This window comes from Cebidichthys violaceus, unplaced genomic scaffold (genome assembly GCF_023349555.1).
Source record: "Cebidichthys violaceus isolate CVI_PGR_0920_01 unplaced genomic scaffold, fCebVio1.0.p SCAF_3, whole genome shotgun sequence".
NCBI classification, from domain to species: Eukaryota; Metazoa; Chordata; class Actinopteri; order Perciformes; family Stichaeidae; genus Cebidichthys; species Cebidichthys violaceus.
The window spans coordinates 5,931,893-5,957,079 of NW_027176483.1; the positions used below are offsets into that span (position 1 = coordinate 5,931,893).

Consider the following 25,187-nt stretch of genomic DNA (forward strand, 5'->3'; position numbering starts at 1 on the left):
GGTCGTAACCGGGGTCAGTTAGAGACGTAGCGTCTGTTCCGGTGAGAGAGAGAGAGAGCCACGAAGGTCAAAGGGCACGCGATTCAATAGATGCATTTGTCACATTTGTGTTTCATGTTTCAGCCGGCATGTTTTAGAGACGGCAGTGTTGCGAAAGGCACCGTCAGATCCTGATTCCAAACACAACAAACAATCCAGATTCGGTTGAGTTGTTTAGGGGCGCAGTGTCACTCTTGATATCATGCAAAAGCCGTATCTGGGTCACAGGAGGCCAGAGAGCTCTTTAAAGGTCCACCAGTCAAAAATCAAATGTAAGTTGTATTCACAGTGTTGTCAGCACTGGAACACCTGACACGTGTTTAGCACTCATAAAAGACGATGCCATTAAAAATGACCTTTTGTGTGATTTTTCAATGCAGTGCAAACCTTTCTATCGTATTATGCTCTCACGCTGATTTATGGGTAGTGGCCATTCTCTTCAAATCTATGATCGTCCCACAACATTTTGTCTAACTCAATAGACAGCTATAGCTTCTTTTCAGTGTAGGCGTATAAACTTACCTTTCATTGCGCGCTGCAAATAGGAGTAGTGTTACACAGTGTGTGGGAGAATGTAAAGCACATTGTGAACATTTCATATTGGTGGCAAGAGGGACAAATAGGTCTGCAAAAAAAATATATATCATATTTCTATAGGTGGTGACAAGATGAATTGGTGGAGTTGTTCATATTTGAAATAGATAAACATATAGTATAATGTTCACAAAGTTTGTATTGGTTCATTATATAGACCAGATAAAGGCAACAGTTCATATAAAGGTAAGGGCAGCATGTAGGCAACGGAGGAAGATTAACTCACTTAGTAGTTTTCAAGCACTTAAATTACGCAAACAGTTCTTAAACGCCCCGTTGCAGCAGCAGGAGTTAAAAGTCACAGGAGCGTTTTGTCCCATGTGCTCCAGACTGGTCCGTTTCTCAAAGAGTGGTGGGGGCTGCTTGTTTAAGCCAATAAGCAGGGAGCAACTCTAATGTCATTTCACTGTGACCGCCGAGAGGAGCACCATAGCGCACCGCGCGCCGCTGTAATGACTGAGATGTGGTGACAGCGGGTGAAGTCAGACCAGGCTCTCTCTTTCTCTCTCTCACTCTCTCTCTCTCTCTCTCTCTCTCTCTCTCTCTCTCTCTCTCTCTCTCTCTCTCTCTCTCTCTCTCTCTCTTTCTCTCTCTCACTCGCTCTCTTTCTCTCTCTCTCTCTCTCTCTCTCTCTCTCTCTCTCTCTCTCTCTCTCTCTCTCTCTCTCTCTCAGCGCTCGTCTCCACTGCAGCCTGGAGTTTGAGCTTATCGCTTTGCACAGCTCTGGGTTCAGCTTTGCGGCACAGTGGTGCACCCTCTCTGGACTTTTCATCTTATGCCAATGAGACGCAGCGTGAATCGCTTTTCTCACTCCGGGAATATTGGTTCTGGATACTCTGTTTACTGCAACTGAACGCTTTGGGGGTGAGTGGACCAAGTCATTTGGTGTCTTTTAACAGTAGTTTTTTTGGACTTTAAGTTCAGGATTCTGGACCGTTTTAAAATTATTTCACTATCTACAATTGCACCAGTCTATTTGTTAGTTTTTTTACGCAAAGAAAATGCAGAAGTGACGAAAACGGGTAAATGTCGATCTTAATTAGTGTGTTTTTTGTCTACAAAATATAGTCTGAACAATGCAACTTCCATCAGTCAAACTGACACTCAGAAGAGGTCATATTGTGTCAGCCCCGAAAAGTCATCCAATTGGCTTTCATTTTCTGATCTTCCAATGCTGCTTTGCGTTTTTACGCAGCATTTCAACATTTCACTTCCCCTGCATGTAACCTCATTTCTCTAAAGCCGAAAAGAAAACTTGAGTCGGAGACGTGGGACGGGTGGAAGAAGTGGAGTCCCCCGGGCCTCCAGATGTATGGACTCAGCTGTCGCCTGTCACTTTGGTGACAACTGGTCGGCACTTCGTGACCGCTGCTTGTCCGCCACTGCAGGGCTCCATAGCTGTCAAGAGCGCTGTTGAGTGAGGGAGAATGTGGTCATACACACCCCGGCCACATACAGTATGAAAAGTCACTCTCACTTTCTTCAATTCCAAACATGATGGATAAGGTGGGAAAGGCTTGACCAAAAAATTGCGCCAGCTGCAAAAAAAAAAAAAAAAAAAAAAAAAAAATCCATTCTGACGAGTCATTTAGAATCAGTACTGAAATGTTTATAATAGTAAGTGAGTACATCTGGCAACTTGTTTGTACTAGATATCAACTTTGAAAGAAAATTCTCGAGTCGGGTTTCGTCTGCACTATTCTGCATTGTTTCTATCCTACAAGGAAAACTGGTTTTAAGACTTGAGCATGAGCCTAAAAGACTTATTAGGGTGGACTTTTTTGCAGTCTAGTCTGCTCTTTAAATAAAACTAACCCTGCACGCTGCTTGAGTAAATTCATCACTCCTTGTGGACCTCTCACAGAGCTAAATATGCCATAAAGTGTTTCCTTTGAAGAACAATGACACACCACACCAGTTTCAAACATTTCCATTCTCAGCTGTGATAGAAAGTGCTTAACCTACAAGACACAGGAGAGCAGTTACTGCTATATTTAACCATGGCTGTCTAAGATAATATTTTGCTCTCGTTGGAGCACAGCAAACATCACCATAAGCCATTAAGTCCCGTGCATGCCCTCTTGGGGGCTGACAGAGTGACAGACCCGCTTGGCTCAGACCGAGCGCAAAAGAACGCAGAGTCAGGCCGGTCTGAAATCTGTCACTATGGCCACAGCTGACAAAAACAGAGGGCTGCTGATCCCGGGACAGTTCAACTTGAAGCCTGACAGCGAGGTGAGAGGACAAACTCAGGAGATGCCTTGGTCTTTATTTGGACACTTTGGATAGATTGTGGAAGTGGTTTGAAGAAGTGCAGCATAACACAAGGGAACATTGATTTGAAAATGTTTTAATTCTACCTTTTAGCTCTTTGACAGTACAAAGGAGGAACTACAGGTTCTGCACAATGTCAGCAGTTCCACTTCAAAGTGTGACGCACCAGGTCACAATCTTGCTGTATTGCACCAGAAGGTGTTTTGAAGCGTGGGCACTACCATCCTCGATTACAGCATTGGTAGCCATCCTATCCTTGATATATTTATTTTTCCTGTGGACATTGGCCAGTAGAGGAAGAGGGTAAAGAAAGAAATACTGAGTGTGAGCGTTGTGGACAGTGATACGGGGAGGACAGAGCACAGAACCAAGGTGGTGGTGTCACCTAGTGGCTAGAACAGAGGTTGACACCTTGGAGGCAGAAGCTCGCCTGCAGCATTGACATGACAACCTGAATCAATTCCCAAAGCAAGAGTAAATGATATCAAACTTTTAAGGTTGTGTTGGAGGACAGCTGTTTCAACACAATTTATTTTCTTTTTTTTCTAAACTATTTTTCATTGTAACTACTGACAAATGCAAAATGATGGCCTACATCTGAGACCCAGCATATACATAATGCAGAAACTCAAGTTGTGTTGTCATACCAATATTCTAATTCTAATTCTCACCAACCAACCAATGATTGTACTGTAAATGTGATTGGATGTATCGACATACTGGTTATCTGCTGAAACCTGGGTCTCAGCTGCAGTTATTTAATGTCTAGATGATATAAAGGCGAGGCTTGTGTTAGGGGAGACGTGAGCTGAGCTCTTACTTTCAATGATCTGCAGCAGGTGAGAAATTCTCTGTGAATATTAAGTTATTTATAGACTTGTCCATGTCTCATTTCCAAAGTCCTGCAGTGATTCAAAGGTGCCACTAATGGAATCAAAAGACTTAAAGAGTATTTTGTGTGTGTAAACGCAAGAGGGAAATAAAATAGCTGGCCTTGTCATACATTTTGTTGGACATAGCAGAAAGAAACAGTTTTGATCCTCCTCTGCCAACTTGATGTTTACAAGTGCTCGTGGGATATGTCTATGGTTTATTTGAGCACCAAAATGCATGTAGACTGGAGGATGTAAGACTCGGCGGCAGAAAGCCCTGTTTTTCGTATGAGCTCCTCATAATTCACCTTTAAGACAGATAATCTAGCTATAACATTAGCACCCTTGTGAGCCACAGCATTAGTGGACACCAGAGTGGTGGAGGTGGAGACAAATCGCAGACAAGAAGCCAGTCGCAGACATAAACAGTGGGGCATGTCGTGGTGTGTCTGTCCGGGAGAAGCAGATGGACGGAGACAAAGTGGTCACCTATATGTGTTTATGACTGCACACACACGCATACACTCTCCAACACCCACAGACGGACACCCAGCTGAGTGTGAATGAGCAGAATGTAAGTCCCAGTGCCCGTGTGTATACGTTCCCCACTGTTGATTTAAAAGCCCGGTACCAGCGAAATGTACACAGAGGCCTGTTTGTGCAAAGCTAGAATGAATCACCCTCGCGTCCGTGTAAATCGCCTGCAAGCCAAACACTGTGGCAGCCTTTTATCCCCAGACGTGGTCCAGCTCACCGCAGCAGGGCTAAAAGCAGAGCAGCACAGGGCCGTGTGTTGTGAGGAGCTGTCAGAGGAGGCCAGTCTTTCATGGCTCTGGACGGGGAGATGTGGCATGGCGTCGGGCTGCCACAGGCGAACTCCAGAAAGCAGAGCGCATTTGACTGTAAACTGTTTGTGGTAGGTTGGCAGGAGGCTGGATGAAATATGGCCCGTTTAAACCCCGGTGGTCTCTGAATCTGCGGCCACTGGGCCCGACCAAATGGACGGTGGCCTGGATGGTCAAAGTTAGGGCACTGTTACACTGCAGTTGTATAGATAGGGGTAACCACTGTGGATGCTGCTGTCTGTGCCCCCCCCCCCCACCCCCTCCCTTCCTGTAACTTGTGAACAGCATCATGTACGAGAGTCAGTGCCTGCAGCAGTGGCACACATTGGATCCACATGCTGAGCATAAAGTGATTAAAGGTAGCTGGTGATTTAGCGCTTCCAGGCACTGTTTATTAGGAGCTGCAGGATGATGTTAGAGGAAAACGGGATTGGCTCTCACACTGGAGTTGAATCTCCCAGCAGATCTCTGGTAACCACATGGCATAATTGCGGGACTAACCATCAGACCACCACGATGATGAAAGTCATGCTTGACACACATGTTTCATTATCACCATCATGTATAGGCATGACGCTCGGCTCTGGATGAGTACTGCACAATAAGCACTTTGCAGCGCAACAAAACTGGTTATTACCAACATGTCTGCATTTAATAAAAGGGGATCACGGTTGTAGAGATGCCAAGTGTCAGATGGAGTTTTTGGAAAGTTCATCCGCACCAACCTGACACAAACATGGCCGCCTGCAGGAGGGCATGTTTTCTCCTCTGTCCTCCTCATCTACGGGGATCCATCCAAGCAATCACAGCATCAAGGGCTGGAAGCAAAAGAAAACATATTACTCTGAGATAGTCATTATAAATCCCAGCTCATTTCCTCGGCACACAACAGGGGATTTAGTCAAAGCTTTCCGGACCCACGGCTGGAAATATGCAAAACACACACCCCCCTCTCCCCTTCCTGTGGCTCTTGTTCCTCCTTCCCTGTTGGCATTGTCACAGGGGTGGAGTCAGTGAGCGTGGATGATATGGAAAAGGTCAACAGGGTTTAAAAATCCACTCCGCAGGGCAAGGGATTTTTGGACTTCAACAAAGGTATTTCCTGAGATTTCATGAAAGGTTACAGTTACAGACAGTGCGGACAGTTTCTGGATGTCTGCCAGAATTTTCCTCTCAGAACATGTCCTCGTTAAAATGTTCATCCTGTAGATTTACACAATTAATTAGGTTTGGAAACAATGTAAGAGTTTGTGCTTATTCCCAAATGACACAGTACTTGATTTAATCCTAATAACTCATTAAAACATCTCCTAAAATGCATTATAAGAATATTAAAAGGGACACAAAGCAATAAATCAATGCCATATTCCCTTCCGGCTTGCTCAGGAATATATTTAAACTTAAGCTTCTTCTTTCTTTTTTTTTTCTATAGAGGTATTTTTTATGTGAGAAAGATAATTCCTTTATGGGATCTTACTTCCAAGAATAGAGAGTGCTCTGTATACCACAATATACTGTATGTACTACAGCACATGCTTTACATTCATAATGAAACACTAGACCCATTCCCATTTCATCTGAAGCAGTGAATAAGTGTTGCTCCAGTGTTTCATTGCATGAAAGTCAGGAGTGACTGTCAGATGTTTTCTTCCACCTCCACTATTTAAAATTGACAGCGAGTTTTGACTGCTATTTTTAAGTTTATTACCACAGGAGTTAGGATTTTAGAATCTAATGTGCCTCTTCACACAGAGAGAATGTTTTACCGTCAGTTGGAAACGCATCACAGTAAAGGTCGATGTCGTAGGATGACATGCAGATGGGTCAATATTGACAAAGGCCAACTGAGGACATGTCTTGCAGAGCAGCAGCCTGAGGCCCACAATGGGCCCACTGAGCTGACACAGAAACAGTTCGTTTGGCCACAACAACCTGACGGCAGCTCCTAGTGAGAGGCCGGTTCAAAGAGCCGGGCTTTTGTTTGCTATGCTCGCACTGTCTTCCTGTTAGGGGCTGGGCTCCCAAAGAAAACAAGAGCAGTGGCTCACCAGATGTGTACATCTGTGCACGTGCGTCCTGTCCAAACACACACACACACACACACACACACACACACACACACACACACACACACACACACACACACACACACTTTACCATATAGGGGAAGAATGTTTTATGATGTTGAGAAGTAATAAAAACTTGAAGGAAAGGCATCTCAGATTTTATGGAAAGGGTTATTATTTTTTGAAATACTCACAGCGTGTATGCACACTCTGTCATATGTTCCTACATGCTGACTGAGAAATGGTTTGGTGTCATTAGTGACCTCAGTATTAGCAGCTCCAAAAATAATACACTGATGCAGACAGAAACAGGCATTTTACATGTGAGGGTTCTAAGAATAAGCTCTGCCCAGGGGGACTGCTATCCTTAATTGGGGGGTGATAAGGCAGCCAGTTGTGTCCTTTTTTTCCATGGCACACATACATTGTGCCAACACACACACACACACACACACACACAGATCCCAGGCACTAGTGACCCCATGTCTGGCCTGTATATCTGCTGAGTGAGGCCTCTCTACTGCTTCAGATTGGATATCACTAGACCTGAATACATAGCACACACTCTCAGCTCACACACAAGTTCCACTGACAAGCTTCTGCGCTCTGGTATTGATCTGGTATGATGTGACTGATTTACACAATAAATGCAGTTTTGAAAATATTATAACATTCAGTGTGTTTGGATCAGTTACATTTAGCCATGGCAGGCCATCGACTCATGTTTTTAGTGTCACAGCAATCCATAACCTCCTGTTATCTTACATAGACTTAAAAAAGGTTGTATGCAGAATTTAAATTTGGGCATTTGAGAGCACTGGTATTGAAGCAACGCTGGATATTTGAATCGGTATCGGTACCGTTGTTGAAAAGGAAGATAAATGGATCCCTAGTGTAGAGTTTAATTTTTTTGTTTTTTATATGGACACTTGGGATTTTATATGGAGAGCAAAAGGGAAATGCGAGCTGACAAATTACAATATATCACAAGTGTCAAAAAACATACGTCAAAGCCACAAAGAACACAGAGAGAAGCAACTCAATGTGGCAAACAGATGCATAAATAATCAGATATATACATTTGCCTCCCAAGATGTAGGACCTCCACACATATACAACCTCTGTGTCCTCTTCAGAAATATGAAAACATTAGACACACATAAAACAAGCATCAATACATTCTCAAAGTCAAACAAGAGTAAATCTCCGGGCGGACATCTCATAATGAAAGAGTCGGTCCAGACCATTTTCCTGTACTTTTGAATGTGAGTCACGTGAGGAGGTGAAAGGGTCAAGAACATCAGAGCAACAGGGAGCCTTAAATAGGAGATCATTGGGCCTCTCCTCTGCTCTTTCTGCTGTTTTTTACTACCACCTTAATGACTTTAATTGTGTCCAATTAAGCAGAGCTGGAAAGAAGCATCCCTGCTCTCAGTCGTCAGAGTTCCCTCTGTGCTGTGGCACTGGAGCATGTGTTTAATTAGAACGATCTAAAAAGACTAACGGAGTGATTCTCCAGGAATGTTAATCATTAGTGGGATCCTGACTGAGCAACTCTTAACTGTTTCAGAGTATTGTTGGATTCCATGGTTTGCCTTTTAAAGCCGTGCGGCTAAGAAAAATGCTTCCACGTGTGGGAATTGCCAACTTTCTCTTCCTATTAAAAAAAAAAAAAAAAAACCTTCATCCTCTCTTTCTACAAGACTTGTTCATAGCAGTCCTGCCAGAGTATTGGCTGTTTTGTTACGGCGGTCTCATTCATGTGTCCGTTTGAGCCCGGGGCTGGAAACACACAGGAAATAGTTTTCCTGCCGTACGAAGGATATACGGTTGAACTTCAAGGAAAGGTGAGGAGAAAAAAAAGCCCAGATGTGTGAGGTGCGAGGTTTAAGTGGTGTGTGAGTTAGACTTTCTGGAAGTGTGAGGTTATAAGCTAAAAATGTAGTGAAGTCTTAAAGGTCGCAAGTGTTGAACCCAGACATTGACAAGGTGCTGTTTCAACATGAGTGATCACACCTTTTCACATGTCATGGAAAAGCTGACAGTGTCCTTGGTCATGTGGAAAAATGTTAAATTACATTTAAGAAATTGAACAAAAAATGAAGGTGAAAACAGAGACCTGTTGGGTGACACTCATTGGTTTTAAGGGCTGTTTTGTCATTTTATTCTTAGTTTTTGAAGGGGGGACCACACATGATAGGTTTTGCCCTTTGCTGATCCAGTGCTTTTGTCAGTGCAAGTGAGTGGTGTAAGAGCAGCCCATTCATCCTCAGCCCGCTCTGTGTGCAGACAGCCACAGGCTTTTGTTGAGTTATAGTGTCCTCAAATAAAGGGGCTTCCTCCCTTTAACAGCCCCAGGAGCTCTGTCGCTCCACTTCCTATTGTTCCCAATGAGGTTCGGCTTTTACAACTAGGTGAGAGGGTGTCAAATTGAGGGTGAAATATGAGCTGTCCCAATCGTACATCTCTGCAATGTTTGGCAAAGCAGTTAGACAGCAGTGTACTTTTGATAAAGTGAAGAAACGAGCAGTGTGCTGACACCAGGCTTTGTTCAGCAGAGATGTGTTATGTCATGTGTTACAGGGTACTCCATGCAAACTGGACATTCATGTTGCATTACATCATACATGACACAACAGGGTTACAGCTAATTAAATAAAGCAGAAATTAAGTGGAATGTTCATACATTTCTTCCATGAAATCAGGGACAAAGTGACATCATCTACTTAACAAGTATTATGTTGTGGTTTTTTTACAATAGCATTACATTCTGTAATTTGATAATCAAACACAGACAGCTTACAGACTCAGGATTTAGGTATGGTGACCTTTTTTTTTTTTGTTCCTTCCTGGGAAGTCAGAAGAAAATGATATTTCTTTATGGAGTTGAAAAGTTCAAGTAATTCAGTTTAATAAATCTTGAATCCTGTCCTTTTTTTATTTCGATTTTTCCTATTCAGCGCTCTTGAGAAACACATGATCTGTAGTGAGGTCAAGCGTTAAGTGAGTAGATATTTGTCTTTAATTTTTTACAAATGTCTCGAGTCAGAAACTAAGCTTGGATCTAAGCTTTGCCCTCAGCTGCCTCCAATGTGTCAGAGTGAAACAGTAAAAGGGGTTATGTGAGGGTTATAGGGCTAACAAGCCCACAGTCTGACCTGAGTTTGTCAGCGCCAATCTAGCTAAGTCAATATCAATGCGCTGACTGCTCCACCAGTTGACCTTTTCCTCCCTCATTCAAGGCGTAAAAGGGATTGTTGTTACAGTAGAGTGATAGGGTTTTATTGGCCTTTATAACTGAGGCTTTTGTTTTTGCCTGTGTCCTGCTAATAACCGTTGGCAAGTCATTTAAACCTTGAGAATGCCTACTTTTTATAAGGTAGCTCACACACCGGTGAGAGCTGCTCTCAACAATGGTCATCAATGACGGTAAGTTAGAGACTGACCTTCCCTTTGCCCCCTTTGGTACCCCAATTTATGGGACTCAAATTAGTCTCATCTAAACAGGTTACTTTAGATTTTAATTCATGCTATTGTCCATCTCTACACAATGTTTCACACGGGGATCACAGGATTACTAGTCTGCTAGATACAGCGTTCGCCTCTTTGTTTTATGGGTCCCCGTTTTCAAGGACGTGTTTGGACCAGAGAAGAATGCAGCTTTATCGTGGGGCGTTGGTTCTGATGGTGATCATCTCTGTCCTGTCATTGTCAGGGCATGCTGGTCATGGACTACCCTGCCGCTAGCACAGGGCGTTTTTTTTTCTTCTCATTTTTACAGCGGTGAGAAGGTGCAGACCAGGTGTGAGGTGCTGTTCAGGTCGTTGTGGATATGACAGGGGAATGGGCTGTAAAGCCCCGGGGCCATAGATTTATGGGTCATCTGGTGCTCTCTCAGGTCAAAGGTCAGGGATGCATGACTTGTCCAACTTTATATTATTCAACCATCTGAGGCGAACCTTGAACTGTGCAGCCAGCTACCTCTAACTATAGAGCTGTGCCATCTCAGAATGAGGCTCAGGATGTTGTTATTCTGACACAGGTTCCCGTTTGAGAGACTAAAGATAATCCACAGATGCCTGTTAATAGCCGTCCTCACCTAAGTTCATTGTCAAAGGCCAGTGATTCTCTTTTGCAATTTCAGTGTAAGATGTGAACTTTGAAGATATTTGCTTCCTTGAACTTTTAAACTTGTTACTGAACTTCCTTCAAAATCTGCAACTTTGAAATGACAGGAAACTGAGGAAGGTCAACTGTTTCCCTTAAATTCAAATGTGGCAAATTCGGTTTACTCATACTGGCGTTGATGAATAGGCATTGCAACTTTTGTCCAGATTACTTTACCATCTTAGCTTTGCATTTCATGAATGTCTCCCCAAAGGCAGGATGCTGTGTTGTCCCTCCCCTCTAAGAATTGCTAATGGAGCAGGGTGCAGAGTCATTTGGACCAGCACAAAGGCCTGAGGTTTGCTGTGAAAGGGTGCCTCTCCTCCCTGGCCTTGGCTGCGACAATGGGTTTTTGTCTACACAGCCACACACTCCTACAGCAAATGCAACACGCAGGCGCCCAAATATTAGTATGTAAGCCCCAGAATATCAATCACCAATTCATTCAATCATGTTTGTTTTCTGGTTCGGATAAAATTTTCATCAACACTGTCCAAGCTGCATTTAAAAAAAAAAAAGTATTTAAATAACATTGACAGTCACCATTCGCCACCCGCGCTGTGATGTTTTAACACATATTGGTGTGAAAGTGAGGTGTGTGGGTGAGCAGAGTCACATGCTGTCAGTCATTCAAAGGTGTGCTAAACAAGGAACGGGCCTTGTTTTTTTCCTTTCTTTTGATTAAAAAAAGATACGCTTACTTGAAGGTTTTCTGACCAGTTAACATGTAGACAATGATGTTCTGTTGTACTAAACTCATCATAGCAGCCATGAGCTGTGATCTAATGAAAGGAGACTGTGGACTTAGAGCAAAGTAGCTTTGAATATACTGTGGATTTAAAGACAAAATCATTGGCAAAATTGAGCATGTAAATGAAAGATTCTGTAGTTCTTGTTCCTTTTTTTTGAAGACACATGTTTGAAACAATTTCACTGCTTTTGTTACACAGGTATTGACCCTTGTGACCCGTGATATCAGCCCCTCTTAGACACCCCGCAGTGTAAATGCTTCGCGCATGTGTTTGAGTTCACAGAGTTACATCCTGACGTCATCCCCACAAAATTAAACGGCTTCCAAAATGTTAATAAAGAAACCAATTCTAGCTGTTTAATAGATTCCTTGCGTCCTATTAAAATGCTCTATTGCTTTGTTTTACAGGCTTAAAGCATGTTAACCCTTGTGCTCCGAAGGATGGAGGAACTTTTTAGTTCTCTTAGAAACAATATAAAACTTGTCCTTTTGGGAAAAAGTAACACTTTGACATTGCACCCAAACAACCACAAAAGGATGCAAAAGGTGCAACTGTCCGGAGATCGACCTGAACTGGTCACTTTTGTTTTCTGAGGCAACAGGAAGAGAATCACGTTCTGACATTCCTGCAGAGGTGAAGGAGAGGTAGAGGTCAGCATCCCGGGGAGATTTACTGGACAAGCGGATATGTACAATTAAGTTTTATAGAAAATGTTAATAACTTCATTTTGGATATTAGCCAATACTAGACATGTAGTATTGTTCTCTTTTGAGGGTTTTTGCCAGGTTTTTCATGTTCAGGAAAGTTCTAAAATCACATTTTGAGAAAAATTAACCAGCCAATTTCTGCCTTGAAATCGATAAATTATGTATTGATTATCAAAATTGTAGATTTATTTTCTGTCAACTGGCTTATCAATTGATGGATGAATAGTTTAAGCTCTGAAATGAATATCATGTCTGCAGACTTTTGGTAATACAGTTACACTGTCCATATTGTATGACTTAACAGAGTTGAGCTGAACAAAGTTGGACATTTTCACCCTCAGTCAGACAAAGTTAAACATATAATAACAGCTTTGTGGTTAAAGCCATTTCTTTGTAAAGCCCTTCTATGAATCACATATGAAAGGTCTGGTAGCTGGACACATTTAGATTTGTTGACATCATGTTCAGTTAGAGGGAAGGCTTATGTGAGGCTGAGCCAGGATGTTGATGGTAGGAAGCATTTTTTCATAGCGGGATAAATAAAGCATCTTTTGTTCACTCTGTACACAACAATCACTCTGTAATCATGAAGCTGTAGTTAGCAACCGGCTCTCTGTAACTTAGTGACTTTTTAGCGCACAAGAGAGGAGAGACAAACCACCAGATAATCCTAACCTGACTCTAATGTTCACCACCTTCCCCACATCTTTGACCTTGTTGATAGGGAAGGAGAACGAAGAATGTCATGTGAAAGCTTGTGTGGAGACGGGGCGGTCAGTGTGGTGAAACGAGCGCAGCCATCGCTGATGTGCTACTTAAAAGCGCAGTTCCTGTGAGCGGTGGTTCTCATTTGGAAGCATGTGTTTGAAGTACGAGGGGAGGATCAGTGGAGGGGAGACGCCTCGCTCTCCCATTCCCTGCCGTGACTGGCTGTACTGGGGTTAAGGGGCCGGGCTGAGGTTAGGAGGGTTGGGTTGGGGGAGGGAGGAGGAGGAGGAGGAGGAGGAGGAGTGATGGGTGAGAGACAGAAGGGTGGGATGACCATCTGGTTGAGCTCCCTCCATGTACACGCACATGCACACACCCCTCTCAGACACTCTCTCCCACGCACTCAGACAGACATCTCACTGACTTTTCACAGTCGTAGCTTTGATATGGGCTGTTACTGTGCTGACAGCTCTGGTAGAGAAGGCTGACTGCTTCTGTCCTGGAATTAGAGCTCTGAAGGTCTTGCATATAGACATGGAGCCCAGAGGCTGAAGAAGAATCTAGATCTGGATATAGTGGTGACGAAATCCCTTTTCCTGGCCGCCTCAGGATAGTTGGCCTACGTTGAGGTAAGAACGACAGGGAAATGACTGAAGATGTAATCTGTTTTTTCTTGTTTTTTTTAGAGGAATGTGCTTTCTTGGGTGAGGCTAAAAGAAAAAAAGAGATGTTAAATATATCATACCTGATCCTGAACTGTCTGTAGGTACGAAGAGCATGCTTCTTTGACTCTGATGCAGATTTGTATAGTTAAGACTTGTACATGAAATCTCTTGGATTATTCAGTTTAATGGGAAGGGTGGTTTAATTATTTAGTTATGCATGATTCACAAGACATACATGCACAGCATGTGTTCCGATGGAGTTTTGTGCAACAACTGACCCTTGCTAAAGTCAAAAATCTACCTTCAGAGGGACATTTTCCCATTGAGGTGAGAAGGGCGCCAATGATCAAAGAGTTGATTTTAGGTCCCCTATAATGCAAACTCAATTTACTGGGATGTAAATGTGTTTGATGTCCGCTATGTGACAGCAGCACATGTGTGTGTTGAGTCTTAGTTCAGTCTGGCCAGCGCATGCAGGTGGTCTCCATAGTGAAGATCTCTGTCACTCCCATCCATTTGGTCTTGGAAAAACACTCCCCCGGCCATGAAAGGAGGCCTCAATAAGATGACCAAACTCCAGCCATGTAGCACCTCAACGCTGCATAAACCGAGCTCCTCTCTGGGTCTCTTCAGTTGCACTCAGATTTTCCAGCAGCTTTTCCACCTTTTGCGTTTTACAAGCAGATTGGTTCCAAATCTTCTGCAGACAGAAAATCCATGAATGAACATCACCGCTGTTGTATTTCAGTCCTTGATTTAATGATGGTCAGTTGGTTTATTGGATCATTCAATTAGGAGTTTAATCTTAATGGCTGATTACTTTAGCTGTCCGTGTCCTGGTTCACAAAAAAAATCTAACTGTCAAACCAATCTGATCTGGCCCGCAGTTTGACAATGTTAGTTTGTTGGATCGCTTTTGTGTTTTCACAAGTGATACCGCACATTAAGCGCCAGCAGTTAACAGGCTGTCATTTGAAGATATTTCTGTATACAGGGATAGCAGGGAGCAATAATATGCTGCAAGTTAAGACATATCTCTTCTGACATAAAAACAGATTTGTCTGAGTTCAAGCTCAAGTAAGCAGGGACTTTGAACAGAAAATCCTGTTTTTCTCTTCAAGTAGAGCCTATCCTGCATCACTGAGCTCACAGGAGCCAAGTTAAACATGTTGGGCCGGTCCAAACTCACAGAGAGCACTGTGTTGGGTTGTGTGCATGTCCATCATCCACTTCCTAGAGGAATATAGACAGTAATTCAGACCAGAAGCTGCTTATTTTCCCTGTGCACTCTCTCAAGGGTTGTTAATCCAATGATCCAGTGTCTGGATTTTAGGGGGACTCTGGTTTAAGTGTTGTTGAATACTCTTTAAAAATGTCACTGACGGCTATACTTATTGGTCAGTCACAGTATGCAGTCCTGTGAGAGGTTTGTGTTATTCAAAGTGATAAATAACATTAAACTGTAGTTAACACGTAATGTAGTTACCAAGTCTATGTAGTGCTTTAAGGGTGCGTCCAATTCTGCTGTTATTTTGTTCCTTAATGAATCAAGTGTGCACTCACTTGTTCATTGAGCTCCTGTTACATAGAGCTTGATGGAATATATACCTTCTGCGCAACAAGACTATCGTGATCATTGTGCACTATTTTTCTAGTGCACAGTCAACTTCGTTCATTCTGAATATCTTGTTTTAAAATGTTCATTCAGTGAAAACCAAAGCAAGCGTGTGTTCCAGCTTCCCTCAGTGACCTGCCTTGACTTACATTTCATCTCTTTTGTGGACACATTAACTTTTTTATACATCAGTTACCCTGTTTTAGCCTCAGTCTGATAGCACCCCCACCACCCTCTGGCCCTCTGTGGGCCGATCAGTCAGATATGCTGGACCACAGCTCCCAAAGCCATGTTAACAAGCGCCTTTACAAAAGAGTGAGGGGCTGTTAAACATTCAGGACTACAGGGGTCTGGCTAGTGTGGGAGGAGGGCAAGGCAGGGGGAGTGGAGCGGTGAGAAGGGGGAGATGTAAAACTAGAACCCTTGTTGGGAGAAAAAACTTAAAAAGCCAGCACAAGTGATGAGTCAGTGAGTTGACAAGTCAGTATGAGCATTGTTAAGTTAGTTGGCTCACTGCTTCTGCCATTCAAAAAGTCACAGAAGCTCTCTGGGCAAAGTTGGCGGAAATAAACTGCATGACATCTAAAGGAAAAATTAGCATGCAAGCAGATGTGGTTGTATGAGAAAGGGGGCCTTGCCTAACAGCGAGCCATGTACATCCTTTGCGAGCCTGGCTTAAGTTCAAGCCTGACATTCCTGCGACTCAGGTTTGGCTGTGTGAGACATCCTCGTGGAGAATTGTGAAAGCAAACATCTTTCGAACAAATGTGCCGCATGAGTGAGTCTGCGCCTGATAAAATGTGAGGCTGTGAAGTCGGAGTCTCTGGGCTCCTGACTGAACCTGCCTATAGTTAGCTATCTCCCACGTGAAACCCAAGCTGTTCTCAAACAAGGCCACATTTTTGCAGGTTATTTTGGTCTCATTTGCAAGTCAATAGATGTGAATAGAACAAGAGAGTGTCTTCTTTCTTGCACCCCCTTCTCTCATCTGAAGACAGGTTATCTGGGTTTGAGGGCTTTAACTGTCATGCATAAGGAGATAACACACCACATCTTCAGGAGGAAAAAAAAGAAAAAAAACGTGAAGGGAGATAAACAGGCTCTTGATGGGACAAGCCTTCAGTGGATTCCTTCACAAAGACGCCATTGTTCAGGACATCAGAGGCGTTTTAATGGGACGTGTCATAAGCCAATCCGCCTGACTTGACACTTTGTGGTGTAATGCAGGCACAAATTCACAAAAAAAACACATGATTCCTCTGCCACCACTATCCATCACGCTTGACTGTCTTTGGGCAGACCAGAAGAGTGCATGCCAGTTCGCTGGTGGCGAGGCCACAGACGTGTCCTTGAGGAAGATGAGTTGATATGAATAGCCAGTAGCCGTCATGCCGTGTGTGCGGCACTTAATCATTCCCAGGAGGGTCTGGTGTGCCACTATCTCAGAAAGAGTTGTCACGAAATGACAAGCATACAGCGGACTCTAACAGGGTGTTGCTGTTACTGTACGTGTGTGTGTGTGTGTGTGTGTGTGTGTGTGTGGACCAGCTTAGTTTATGGTAACCTGTGTCTACGAGTCTTCACGCCTGCTTCAGTGTTGGCTTTAGCGTAAATGTGTGCATTCCCTCTTCATGTGTGCATAGGAGGCACACGCTCCAGGGGCAGCCAGGCATATATATCATTCCAGGAGAGAGCGCAGGTTTTCAGGCCCCTTTACTGTCACGCCGGTGTTCAAAGGCTGCCCTCGAGTGTGTCTGGTTTTCTCAGCTGTCTCTCCGCGGCCCTCGGTGCCCTTGCCGGCCATAGGGGGTAGAGGCTTTGGGGGAGGTGGTGTAATGGCCAGGCTGCTGGACACTGGCTGGGCTCCTATTTGATCTCAGCTAGAGCCCTTGGCCTGTGAGAGATGACCACAACTGGACACACATTCATCATCTCCATGTCCGCTTGGTCCTGCAAAGCTAACCGCAGCACAGGAATTAAAGTAGGCTTATAGGGGTGAGTTCATAATTGGCCTAAACAGATTAAGTATTTTAATTCATTTGCTTCACAAAATTGATCTCTCTGCTTTTGTCACAGAGAACAAGAAAACGCTACAGCCTTCCTTGGTCTGGTATGACCAGTAGCATTGTGGCTAATGTTAGCAAACTTCAGACCGATATTGTTATACATAACAGATGTGTCCTGAATCAGTTTACTTGACAGTAAAGATTACAGTAATTACATTTTAAGTTTATTTTGTTTCTGTCTTTGTTACTACAGCAGTTCAGACATGTTTGGTGCAGATGTAAAGAAAAGCATGAGTGACTTTGGCCACCACACACATAGATCAACACTGTGACAGTCTTTGATCTCCTTCCTCTATTTTTCACCCTCGGTGGCATTGTCAGTGTCCATCCATCCATCTTCCCCTCTATCCATCCCTCTCTACTGCTTCACCTGTCTGGCATTGTTCTGTCCATCTAAAAGATGAAAGGATGATCAGACACTCGCTGCAGCAGGTTGGAAAACAAACAGTCCAAAGAAAAAGGGGAGATGAAGGGAGAGATGAGGCTTGTGGACATTCCCCATATGGTGGCCCTGTCTTAAGGCCAGGCCTGTGTTTATACAGACCTCAGGTTCAACTGATCAAGCCTGCATCAGATCCCATAAGGTGTCCCCTATTGGGGCAAAGTATGACGTAACACTTCAACAGGCTGAATGATGACTCATTCAGGCCCAAGCTCCACAGATAAGGTGAAGCCTAAAGATTTAACAGCCAGTGTCTGGTGTTGTTCTTGCTTTGGAGTTGATGGCACACTGAATTACAGTATAGGAAAGGAATGTGAGGTCTGTGCAACATTGCCCAAAGCTGGGCGTACATGTGAGCAACTCTGAATTCGCCATGTATATATGAATAGCTAACTGCTTGTTATTGTCACTATAATGAGATCAGACGTCACCTCGTGAAGTTTTGGGAATTTCCTAATGGTCTTTATATCCTCAAAAGCCACATGAGGAGGGCACGTTTAACTGCCACCACAATAGCAGTGAAAGGGTATAGTTCTCTTTATGAGTGCCTTTATGAAGTAGACTCATCACCAGAAGTGAACCAAGAAAAGCTTGCTCAGATACCATAATGGGCTTCTGAGGGGGGCTGTGGGCCTCATGAAAGAGACAGTGATGGTGTGATTCAGCCGGTGGTTAACATTTAGTGGAATGGCTCTGGCATTAGAGAACTGGATTAGATGAGGCGAGGACAGCATTATGTAGAGATTGGTTGATGTAATAGCTTGTTAACCAACATTTCATTTTCTTTTCCTCCCTCTTCCAATCCTCACCCCAATTTCTCTTCCTTTCCTCCTCCCCATCCTTCCTTTTTTTTTGCTTTGTCTGTCTAGTAAAAAGAGAGTCTGATGAGCCTGGCGAGTGCGGCAGTGTCGGCGGCTGGCTTCCAGGGCGGGGCACGCCAGCGAGACTTGATGATGGAGCACAAAGTCAGCAAGCTGACCTCTGGCTTCCAGCGGAGCTCCACCTCCGACGATGACTCAGGCTGTGCGCTGGAGGAGTACGCCTGGGTACCACCTGGCCTCAGGCCTGAACAGGTGAGAAAATGCATTCAATGGACTATTTTCATTGCTATTGTTCATGAAATCAGTTATCCTACCAAGAAAACTAACTGTATAATATTATCCTCTTAAATTCTGGTACCTATTTCATTGGTTCACAAATCCTTACCACAGTGAATAATTGTCTATCCTCCTGACAGAGAGTAAAAACAGACCTGACCTGATTTTCTCTTTTAGCCCATTTGCCTGGCCCAGATAAATGCTACTCAGCACATCACTGAGGGACATACCATCTAGAGTGTCAGGCACTTATGGGACAGACAACATATTTCTTGGTCCCTTTGTTTTAGGCAGACTTGTCAGGCTCCACCAGGCAGCCACTTACAGGCAGGATGTGTGTACTTTTATTTACAAACTGCGGTATGGCAAAGTCTGCTTGTGATTATCAGAGATCTGTTAGGAGGAAGACTTGGTGGGCCGCGCCGACTGCTGCTGGCAGGATCAGGAACGGTGGGGCTGTCTTTTAACAAGCCTTCTCCTCCACAGACACAGGCAGGGCTGTTAGTTGTGTCCGCAGGGCAGCCAGTGTGATGTGGCACTTTTCCCAAATTGGCTGCATTTTTCCCCTCTTCTCTACTCATTTCTCTCTCTCTCTTTTCTTTCTGTGTTTCTCTCCCCCTCTGCATCTCTCTCTCTCTCCATCCCGCTTCCCTACTTAAACAACACACATGGAAGCAATGAGGGGGAGATGGGCAAAATAAAGATGGGTTAGCAGCGACAGAGAACCTTAACTCCTTAACATGAAGGGCCTTTTGTTTTAGAAGTGCATGGGTCAACTGTGATGCCTTTTAGTGCAGCCATTTCCCTGAATGGGCCATGTATTATGGGTCATCATTACAGTGAAGACGCACATAGGGCTTGGGTGATAGCTGACTGTTCCCCAGCCCCTCGGGAGCTGGATGAGGGGTAATAGCAGCATGAAAATGTGCATAATTTATGGCGGGGGGCAAACGCTAGGTTGATTGTCAGGGTAAATTGCTGTTAACCCCCCTCTAGACGGCCAAAGCTGCAGGAAGCCCCCCCAACACACAAGAGCAGCACATCCCACCTCTTTATCTGGCCGGCTGTAATAGCCCCTCCCTCATAAAGTTTATTTTTCAGTTGTCAGCCCCAAGGGTCAAAGTGCCACAGAGCAAGGCTGCTTTGTCCTGTCCCTATAGAGACAAGCATATGACTGGAAAAATACAACCTTCAAACTGATTTGACCTGTTGACCTGTTTTGACTTGTTTAGTGCAGATTTATGAAGAGAATGATTCTTCCAGTGCCGTCACCAAAGAGCATCAATGCTATGTGTTGTGCTTTTGAAATAAAGCTGATTTGGGGGTTAGCAAAACACTTTGATTCCACAAAGTCATAGATTTTACACAAAGCTGTCCCAGAATGTGTCTCATCACAAATTAATCTGTCGGCTCTCTGGTTCCTTGTCTTCATAAATATGGGCTGTTCTGTCCAAGATCATAACAAGAATGTATTGCGGCAATTCCATGGAAAAAAAAAAAGCCCTCAAACTCTTGGGGAACCAAAGAAACAGCTATATGTTCAGATTGATGACCACACATTCTTGAAAATATAGAAGTTGGAATGGGTTTCATTTGTCTTGTGTGGGGATTCATTGAACCGTATACGTTTTTGCCTCATCATCAATGATGTTTCAGCCGTGTCCTAGTGCAAGTACCTAGACAATGCTTCTCTGCCTCATCTTCTTACTCCATGCCATAATTTCTCCAGGTCCAGTTATATTTCTCCTGTCTGCCTGAGGATAAGATTCCCTACGTGAGCAGTCCGGGAGAGAAGTTTAGAATCAAGCAGCTCCTCTACCAACTTCCACCGCATGATAATGAGGTGAGAATTTTTTGTGTGCATGAATACAAGTAACATAAAATTCACCCCAACACGTCCTCTCATGTGAGCCACGGCTGCAGAAAAGATTTATTCTCCATTTTGTTTGAGTGGCTGTATCTGCCCGCAAACCCACGGTGTTAACAGCCTCCCCATCTCCATGCCATGCCACTAATGTGAGCCCTTGGCATTCACGTTGACATCCCCCTGGGGGATTTTTGTTCCACAGTCTTGTAGACGTGTAGTGTGGGCACAATGTGACTTTTGAGTTGATGATTTTATGATGTTTGCCGGGAGCCCCCACCAGCAGGATTCCTGTCATAGCAGTGTTTCTTTACGAGGACTGCTCAGCGGGAGAGAGGGCTGCTGGTTGAAAGAGGCTTTATGTGATGCCACCACCGCAGTGGCACCACAGTTCGACTTGGCTGTCTCTCTTCCTTTGTTGCCCGTCCTCTTGATTTCACTCTAAACACAGGCCTTGTTTGTGTAAACGTCTGCTTTCCCTCTTGTTAAGGCTTTGAGAAACATCAAAAAAGCCTGCTGTAAAAATGATGTTCTCAATCAGGGACGGTGGGTGGAGATATGTAGGGGGTGTAAGAAGGCCAAGCAGGGGTCAAGAATTGCCTTTGTTCAGCATGCTCTGGTATGCACTCTGCCCTCTCTCATACTTACCTCAGTTTATAACCTTTATTAGTGGCCGACAGTCTTGCAATTGGGTGCTTCGAAGGGTGTCGTATGAAAAGAAGGAATCCCAGTCATTGATGTAAAAATGTGTGATTGTGAAATCGGCCTTCGTACACATAACTTATCATTTTCCTTCCCCAGGTGCGTTACTGCCAGTCCCTCAGTGAGGAGGAGAAGAAGGAGCTGCTTATGTTCAGTGTCCAGAGGAAGAGGGAAGCACTGGGAAGGGGTACAGTGAAACTGCTGCCCCGCAATCTTCTGAACAGCATTTGTGAGCATGTAAGTTGCCTGACTTGCATGTATAATATCTCTGGTTTTCCTTTTTAGAATTGTCTATCCTGTCTCCTCATATAATGCAGAAAGGCCACTCTGAGAGTGCAGTTATTTACCTCAATATGATGCTGTAGTTTCTATGGGCTAGGCTTTGTGTTACATTAGGAGCACAGGTGGGCTTGAAGCCAAAGCTATGTCCATGCAGTCGTCTGACAGATATAATCGCCTAATGCAGGATTCAGATTATTTTATGACAGAATATTTTGGAACTACAGTCATTACAGGATGTTATAATAAGCCATGTGTCTCCATATTGCAGTGTGGTGAAAAGATCAACGGTGGAGAAATGGCAGTGTTCTCCTCGAGGGCGGGCCCTGGGATGTGCTGGCACCCCGCATGCTTTGCCTGCTCCACATGCAGCGAAGTGCTGGTGGATTTGATCTACTTCTACCATGATGGAAAAATCCACTGTGGAAGGCACCATGCTGAGCTACTCAAACCACGCTGCTCAGCCTGCGACGAGGTAAAACCACGAGACTGGAATACTGAGACAAAACAGTGTAGTGAAGAAAAACAACGTTTATGGCCATTCAGAATTAAACTGGGATAGCAAAAACATTTAATTTATTTCTCCATTGCTATGCATAAATCCAATATGAATAAATAGATTGATATCAGCCAGGAATGCAAAAGATGGCAGTTTTGTTTCATCCAGTGTACATCTATGTCTACAGATTATCTTTGCTGATGAGTGCACGGAGGCAGAGGGCCGCCATTGGCACATGAAGCATTTTGCCTGCTTTGAATGTGAGACAATCCTGGGGGGGCAGCGCTATATCATGAAGGACGGCAGACCATACTGTTGTGGCTGCTTCGAGTCTCTCTATGCAGAGTACTGTGAGGCTTGTGGGGAACACATTGGTAAGAAGATGATTTTCTAGAGTTCAAATAAAACACTTCGTCATGATTGCCCAGTAGTATTGCTAACCATCTCAACACATCCCAATTTCCAGGTGTCGATCATGCTCAGATGACGTATGATGGGCTCCACTGGCATGCCACTGAGAGCTGCTTCAGCTGTGCCCAGTGTAAGAGCTCTCTCCTGGGCTGCCCCTTCCTGCCACACCAGGGCCGTATTTACTGCTCCAAGGCCTGCAGCGTCGGGGAAGACGTGCATGCCTCTGACTCCTCCGACTCTGCCTTCCAGTCAGCCCGCTCACGAGAATCCCGGCGCAGTGTGCGCATGGGCAAGAGCAGTCGCTCAGCCGACCAATGCCGACAGTCGCTCCTCTTCTCACCCTCTGTCAACTATAAGTTCCCTGGCTTCAGCGGAAGCGCTGACGACACCCTGACCAACAAGCTTGTCCACATGAACTTATCTGATGAGCATTTCTGGAGGGAACGTGGCGAGGAGACCGAGGCACCTGAGGACCAGGAGGAGGAGGAGTGGGCGGAACATGAAGACTACATGACTCAGCTGCTTTTAAAGTTTGGGGAACATGGGGTCTTCCAGCAAGCCAATGACTCCAGACCCACAGATATATGGATTGCTGACAAGGATTCCAAGTCAAAGCAGGAGTCATCAAAAGCTGGCATTGGTGGTGTTGGAGGAAGGGGGAGTCTGGCCAGTAAGAAGTACCAGGCTGACATGTACTGGGCCCAGTCACAGGATGGGCTAGGGGACTCAGCCTATGGTAGCCACCCGGGTCCGGCGAGCAGCAGAAAGATCCAGGAGTTGGAGCTGGATCATGGGGCTGAAGGAGGCTTCCAGGGAGAGGAGCCACAATGGTACAATGACTCCTTGGAGTGCATCACAGACGAGTTCAAGAAGACGGATCAGAGTGTTCGAGACTCTATGGACTCACTGGCACTCTCCAATATTACCGGTGAGTAGCTGTGACATGATACATCAGATCTTAGAAAATATTCTTTTAGAAGATGACAATGTCTTGATTCCATGTGCAAACATTGTATAATTTGTTCTCTCTTCCCTCCAGGGGCCTCAGTAGATGGTGATAGTAAAGATAGACCTTTGGTATATTCCCTGCAAGGCTTCCATGAACTGGAGACAGAAGACTGTGAGAAAAGCAGCAACATGGGAACCCTCAACTCCTCTATGCTACACAGAAGTGCAACTTCCCTGAAGAGCCTTGTATCAGAGCAGGAGGAGGTGGAGGAAAATGTCCCAGAAGAAGAGGAGGTGCCTCTGCCAGCGGACAGAAACAAACCTCATGTCCCTGCCCTCAGGAGGACACGTTCTCAATCTAGGCCGCAGCAAGTCAAGTTCTCTGACGACGTGGTGGACAACGGCCATTATTGCGATCTCCCAGTGCGCCAACCGCCTATGAGTGAACGGACTCGCCGGAGAGTGTACCACTTTGAGGAGCAGGGCCAGGAGCCTCAGTCTGGTCGCCACCATCACCACCACAGGAGGCATCGCAGTCGCAAGTCTCGCTCTGACAATGCTCTTCACCTTCTGCCCAAGGAGAGGGCCCAAATGTGCTACAAAGTGGACCACAGAGGGACCGCCATCGGCCCCAGGGGGCACCAAGCCCTCCATGGCCACCCGAGTCCTGCTGCCATGTCAGACTACGGGCTACAGGGCCAAGCCATGGGGCGGTTCTTGGAGCTGTATGGGGATGATGATGACTGGTGCTCCACATGCTCTTCTTCCTCCTCTGATTCTGAGGAAGAAGGCTTTTTCCTGGGTCAGCCCATCCCTCAGCCCAGGCCCCAAAGACACTACTACACTGAGGACTTGCCCAGCCCTGTGGCAGGAATGTCCTCTACTCCTTATGGCCTACGGACTAAGTCCAAAAAGAAGAAAGGGCATAAGGGGAAAAACTGTATCATTTCATAGACTTTCATTACTCGCTTATCCTTAGCGTTGGATAACGCTCTGCCACTCACCTCTGCCTCTCATGTACACTGTACAAAATGCAATAACACTCTGCTTGCTTTTAAAGGTTTCACAGCACTCAAGGTGTCTGTATAAGACACCAGTCCTTCATAGGTGTATGCATATCATTGCAAACATTGCCAGTAAAGTATTTTAGAGTAATGCATATTTATAAACCACCATCTAAACTGTCTTTAACAGTGAAGATATTAATGTATATATTGTAGAATAAAAACAACCCAAAATGGCTATTTTTATACCCTTGAGTTAACGACATGCTTTGTACCAAAATGCCATTAACATTTAACTATTGGCAGTTGGTACAGAGCCATTTTTCCATGAGGCTGTCAGAAATTGACAAGTTGACTCTGACCCAAGCTCTTCAAATGTGTTTTCTTCCAGGCTTGTTCAGCACTAACATGAGAGAAACACTGTGTGTATTAAAAGGCCTTGTTGAGTGGTGTATTTATGGGTCAGTGTATTGTTAACAAATCATTGTAATCTGTATAAATGTACAAACTGGAATATAAGGCTAAGATAGATGATAATTGTAATAAAACTATCTATATATCATGATTTGTA

At 44.5% G+C, this 25,187-nt stretch overlaps 1 protein-coding gene across 1 annotated transcript; it reads left to right on the plus strand.

Annotated features, from left to right (window-relative positions):
- The first annotated feature begins 1,251 nt into the window (after positions 1-1,251).
- On the plus strand, positions 1,252-25,178 carry prickle1a (prickle homolog 1a). Its single transcript, XM_068723009.1, has 8 exons — positions 1,252-1,497; positions 18,682-18,885; positions 20,639-20,752; positions 21,575-21,712; positions 22,026-22,229; positions 22,441-22,627; positions 22,720-23,592; positions 23,704-25,178. Exons 2-8 carry the CDS (start codon positions 18,697-18,699, stop codon positions 24,564-24,566), a joined length of 2,568 nt encoding a protein of 855 aa, XP_068579110.1. The 5' UTR covers positions 1,252-1,497; positions 18,682-18,696; the 3' UTR covers positions 24,567-25,178.
- The last annotated feature ends 9 nt before the right edge of the window (positions 25,179-25,187 follow it).